This window comes from Bos indicus x Bos taurus, chromosome 16 (genome assembly GCF_003369695.1).
Source record: "Bos indicus x Bos taurus breed Angus x Brahman F1 hybrid chromosome 16, Bos_hybrid_MaternalHap_v2.0, whole genome shotgun sequence".
In the NCBI taxonomy this organism is placed as follows: Eukaryota; Metazoa; Chordata; class Mammalia; order Artiodactyla; family Bovidae; genus Bos; species Bos indicus x Bos taurus.
This window is the reverse complement of record NC_040091.1, coordinates 70,180,644-70,186,601: the sequence shown is the minus strand read 5'-3', so window position 1 is coordinate 70,186,601 and position 5,958 is coordinate 70,180,644. Positions and strand designations below refer to the sequence as shown.

The 5,958-nt window shown below is 53.1% G+C and overlaps 1 protein-coding gene across 1 annotated transcript; it reads left to right on the top strand.

The window, feature by feature from the left end:
• Nucleotides 1-411: 411 nt before the first annotated feature.
• FAM71A (family with sequence similarity 71 member A) lies at nucleotides 412-2,768 on the top strand. The gene has a single exon (XM_027564094.1). It carries the CDS (start codon nucleotides 903-905, stop codon nucleotides 2,658-2,660), a length of 1,758 nt encoding a protein of 585 aa, XP_027419895.1. The 5' UTR covers nucleotides 412-902; the 3' UTR covers nucleotides 2,661-2,768.
• The last annotated feature ends 3,190 nt before the right edge of the window (nucleotides 2,769-5,958 follow it).

The following is a 5,958-nucleotide window of genomic DNA, read 5'->3' as shown; positions in this document are numbered from 1 at the left end:
TTCAAATACTGCCTCTGCTACCATCAGATCTAAGAGATGGCAACTCAGCTTCTTCACCTGTGAACTGGGAACAGTAGCAGCAGTACCAAACTCAGTGGACTCTTACGAGCATACATGAAGAACACTGCATGGGTTTGGAGAAGCAATTTTTAATGTTATTATTAAAATCACCATCAACATTTACTGAGATTTTGTATATGGAGAGACTAAGGACTGAGACTGCCAACTCTACATTGTTCGATACAATTAAACCATGAGCTCGAATGGCTCAAATGCATCCCATCCTCTGACATTCCTATAGGCTTCATCCAGTTGCTGAATTTGGGGGAGGGTAAAAGAGAACCAGATAAAACTTTCCCATTTGTAGACATTTTTATTTTGGTACCTGCCTGAGTCCCTGGCAGGGTGGACCTGTCCTCTGTGCGGGGCACTGGGGTGGCCCTGCCTGGAGGGGGTGGCTGAGGGATGGGACAAAGGTGTATGTGAACAGTGACAGGTCACAAAGGAAGCCAGGATAAATATGGCTGCACAGGGGGTTTAGGCTGAGAGAGTGGTCACTTCTTTCACTAGGACCACAGTTTCACAGCCTCTCGCAGAGACAAAAAGCCAGAAGCAGAAGTGAGGTGAGGTTGAGGGGAGCCTACCATACCTCTGCAACACCCTTGAAGAGACTCAGCCTGGGGTCCAGGCGCCCTGCAGCATCCTCACGGCAATCACCCACACCCTTACCCCCACCCCTGCCTCTGGGAGGCTCTGTGGGGTGTGGTGGGGTTGGGGGACCTGCCGTGGAGCCATCTGCGTGACACAGGAGACCAAAGCTCCCTCTTCTGCCAAGGAGGCCACGGAAAAGAAGACCCAGGGGCCCGCCTCACCAGAGCAGCTTCTTGTGATCACAGCTAGCCATGAGCCGGGAGTCTCTGCTACCGTATCACACGGCCCAGAGCGGCGCCGGAGCGGGCCTTTTCAACACCACCATGGGCAAACTGCAGCGGCAACTGCACAAGGGTGAGTACGACATATTCAAGTATGCCCCGATCTTCGAGAGCGACTTTATCCAAATCACCAAGAGGGGAGAAGTGATCGACGTGCACAACCGCGTCCGCATGGTGACCGTGGGCATCGCATCCACCAGCCCCCTCCTCCCCCTCCCAGACGTCATGCTACTGGCCCGGCCGGCCACCGGCTGCGACGACCATGCAGGCCGCAGCCAGACCACCAAGGCCAAGAACCGCAAGGCTGCAAAGACCTTAGAGCTCACCAGGCTCCTTCCCTTGAAGTTCGTGAGGATCTCCATTCACGACCGCGAGAAACAACAGCTGCGCCTGAAGTTCGCCACCGGCCGCTCCTGCTACTTGCATCTGTGCCCCCCACTGGACTCTCGGGAAGACCTCTTCACCTATTGGGAGAAGCTCGTCTACCTCCTCCGGCCGCCGGTGGACAGTCAGAGCAGCACCTACGCCATTCCAGCCGGGGATATGATCTGCATGCCCATGTTCGAGGAGGACAGGAGGAGCCCGACAGCCATGGATTTCCAAGGCCGGGGCGATCAGGACCAGGTAAGCGTCAGGAGCCTCCACGCGGGCTCCGAGGTGGCCGGGGCTACCTCTGCAGCTTTTGCGGGCGGGGAGGGCCTCCCACTGGACTTCTACAATCCCGATCCTGTGCCCAGTGGGGCCATGGCAAACACCAAACCCAGGGAGCTTGATGAAGAGTCAGCAGCAGGGGCGATGATGCAGGTGGCCACAGCAGACGCCACAGAGGGCGATCTGAACATGACCGAGTTCCATGCCTCTGAAGAGCGGAGCATGGCCATTGAAGTCACCGTCACTAAGGGCCCAGAAGGAAACAAAAGCAACATAGCCATGGGAGGCGCTGCCAAAACCTCCCTGAGGACCAGGAAAAGGGCCTTGGCACATGGTGCCAAAAACTTGGAGTACCCTTCCAGCACGTCCACCAGCCTCTCCCCGGAAGCCAGCATGTCTATGGTTGGAGTGGAGGCCACCAGGAAGACCACCAAAGGAAAAGCCTATCAGGAGGATGAGGGGACCCTCATCTCAGCCTTGCCGCAGGAAGACCAGGACAGTGAACAGGAAGACAGGCCCCGGAGAGTGTCCCAGGCCCACAGGGGAAGAAGGGAGAGGAGGGAACACCGGCAGAAGGAGCGCGCGCTCAGGGGCTCGCGTCCCCGCGGGTCATCTGAAGGCCGCCACAAGACGGTGGGGGACAAGGCGATCCGGAAGACAGCCGGCCGATCCTCAGGCGGCCGGAGAGCCACAAGGGATGACAAAAAGGAGAAAGGCCACGGCAGCCCGGGGGACAGCAAGCGGGGCACTGTGCACAAAGGCGTCAGCCACGCTCCCATCACCAAGGAGTCCAGGACCTCGCACAAATCGGCCAGGAGCTTGTCTACCGGGAGTTCCCTCTCCACCAATAAGAGACTCAGCAGGATCAGCTCTTTCCTGAGGAATGTTCGAGCCAATCTCACTACAAAGACGGTGGCCTTGTCACACGATAAAGATGTGGACATCTTGGCGAAGGCGGTGGAAAGGAAAAGAATGGAGGCCATCATGGAGACGGCAGAGAGTGGCCAGGGGCTGGAAATCGCTGGGAGCGTGACATCTGAGGCCACGGAGACAGTGACCGTTGCAGCTCATCAATAGCACCTAGAGCTGGAAGCTGCAAAGGGGACCAGGGCTCAGGGAAATATCCCTGGCAAGTGTATGCCAGCTTCCTTACTGCGGTTTAAATAAAAGAACCATACAACCTGAGAATGGCCTGCAGCGTTCTCTCTGCATTTCCGGGTCCCGAAGCCCAACCGTGACGTCACAGTGGATTCTGTGATGTCAGCTGAGCTGCAGCCTGAGACTGGTCCAGTCGAGGGCAGCCCCACCTCACACACATGCCCAGTGCCAACAGCAGTGGCCCATCCGGCCTCCACTCCTTTCTGGCTTTGCTGCTCAGGGCCATGGCTGAAAGTCAGACTGTGGCCTGGGAAACTCTCCTTCACCACCTCCCTATCCTTTCTATAAATGTTTATTATGCCTGCAGGTCTGTAAACAAATTGAGAACAGAACTCCCATCCCTTCTGGCTGTTCAGTGGACAGAAATAAGGTGCAGCAGTGTTTGCTGGCAGTCAAAACAGTGAGCGCTCTCATCTAGACTTAGCCATTCCCCTCCCAGGTATATACCCAGGAGGAACACACGTGTTCTAAGAAACTACTATGAGCATGTTTATAGCAAAAGGATTTAATAGCAAAACACTGGAAACAGCCCAAATTTCCATCAACAGGATTAATACTGTAGGATAGGAAAAGGATACTGTGGGATATTCAATAGTGAGAAGTGGAGTTATACACATTATCACTGATCAGCTTCTCATGATTTTTAAAGACATCAAAGAATGGGATGTAATCTACTTACAGAACCATTCAGAAATAAGATCAATGTATTGCATAAGGGGTAGGTTTCATAAAACTGTACCAAAAGTGAGGGAATAGTAAACGCAAAATTCAGGACAGTTTTCTCTAGGGTGGACAGGCTAGATCAAGGAGGTGGGTCCAAGGCTGTCAGTGTTGCTGGGAACTGTTCTGTCTTAAGCAAGACAGTGGGTACACAGGTGTGTTTTTCACATTGTACTATCTCTGAAGTCGGATCACTACAATCACTGCGGCAGTTGTGAAATTATTGCCAATGCCTTTCCCTCATGTTTTCACTTTTATATATGCACAAAAGTGATCTGTCTGAAATGCCTGGTCTCTTCACATTGCATTTATTTAAGGTAAATTACAAGAAGTCTGGTTATTAGAAAAAGAAAGAATGATAGGCCTATTTTACAGATGAGAACACTGAGGCTCGGAGAAGGTAACCTGCTCCAGTCACACAATAGGATCTTTGCAGAACAGTGATCTACCAGCCCACTTTTTTACGCAAAGTCCTGTCTAAAGTATGGGAAGGAGGCAAGCAAACAAGCCTTAGACAGAACCAGCACGGGAGCCTGAGGCACCAGCATCTTACCACTGTGTTCCAAAACCACAGAGAGGAGCATCGATTTTACCGGATTGGGAAGTGGGGGCCTGGGGACACGCTGTGAATCAGTTTTTGAACTTCAGTAAACCCACAGCTGGCCTTATCTCCACGGCTGTGTCTGGCTCCCAAGCTTCTGGCCTCTGGCGTGACCTGCGTTGCAGCCGTAAACAGGCTCCTGCCTGGAATTCCAGGGTCCACTCCTGAATGGAGCTGCCTCTTTCTGCAATCCAGTCCTTCTGAGCTGCTAATTAAACTCTTGAATGCCAGGCTCAGAAGGGTTTCTCCATACACAAGCTTCAGGGACTTTTTTCTTCCTGGGGTTCCAACACCAAATCCTTAAATCTCATATGAGGGAGATTATTTGTTAGGCGACAGCTTCCTTGTTGACTGGACCTTCAGTCTGTGACTTCCACAGATCGCAGCGTGGGGAGTGGGGAGAGGGGAGGTCTCTTCTGTTTGCGGGGGGATGGTAGGCTCTTGGTGATGGTGGGGCCACTGATGAGAAAGGGAGACAGCCTGAGACCTACACACACGCACTGCGTTCCCCGCCAAAACAAGTTTCCTGACCCCAGCATGAGTCAAGTTTTTCTTAAGAAAGAAAGGACATGCCATGCCAAAGATTAGATACAAGTTGACCCTGTGAGGAAAACAACCTCAGAATCATTAACCCAGGGCTTCTGAGAAGACTAGGAGCAGCTGGAGGGGACAGAATTAATGGTTTACCCTTCACCAGCTTTCCCCTGGACTCAAGGTGGAGAAACTACAAAAAAGATCACATCCACATTCCTTTGATCTTATGATTTCCACACAGGCAAGCGCAGGTAAACACTAGTCTGGAGGAAGAAAACGCAACAAAACCACGTTCGTAGCCCTTACCTGTTTATTGGGTTCTTTCACGTACGTGCCCCCTTCCGAAGCCCACATCCCTTCATTTTTCAGATCAGCAAAGTGGAAGTTCAGGAGTATTTAAAGGACTTGTTCAAGGTGGGAGGTAATGGTGCAGAGAGCCAGCTACCTAGGTGCAACAGCTTTCAGGCAACGTGCTACCCCGCTCCCATAGGGAGGTCCAGAGACGGGGAAGGAGGCCAGACAAGCTACAAGGAATTATCACAACTCTGAGCAACAGACACAACGAGAGAGGTGTGTTTGGGGGACAGGATCTATTCAGAAGAGGGGCGCTGGGGCATGGGAAGGAGTTGGGGCTTAGGGCAGGCCTTGCAGGGGCACTGGCAGCTGTGAGGATGAACAGGGCTCTGCCAGGTGGAAGAAGGATGAGGAGCAAAGATAAAGGTGGGGGAGGCTGGGAGAGAGGTGGGCAGACCATCAGGCCACGGGAAAGATTGCAGGCAAAGTACAAAGGCTTGCAATGTCACTTGTGTTGAGCAACCGCAAGTATTTCAGTGCAGCTGGTTGGAGGGCAAGAGAGGAGGGTGGTGAGGCTGGAGAATCGGGCCGCTGGGTCTTGGGGAGTCCTGGGGTACTGTCTGAGTGGCTGAGACTTAGGGGACCACTGAAAAGCCAGTGCCTGGTGAGAGTTACATCTCTCTGGCTCCAGGGTGGAAAGCGGATGGGCAGAGGGCAGTCTGGAGACAGGAAATCCTCCAGGAAGCCATTGCATTCATCCTGGCCAGAGTCGGGGAGCCCCGAACTTGGGGGGGCAGAAGCGGGCAGTGTGGGCAGAAGTGGGCAGGCAGGAGGTGTTGAAGAGACGGAACGGGACAATTTCCTAGCCCACATCCTGAAAGACAGGGAGCTCATGGTGTAAGTCTGGCCCTCATTTAAAGGAAGAGGAACTGACAGGAGTGGAGGTGACTTCCCCCTGTGGCCGCGATCAGTAGAAGGGGTGCCCAGAAGAGAGGCTCATGGGAAAGCAAAGAGTACTGGGTTAAGATAGAAGACAACAGCTTACAGATGGCTACAGGTAAAACATCA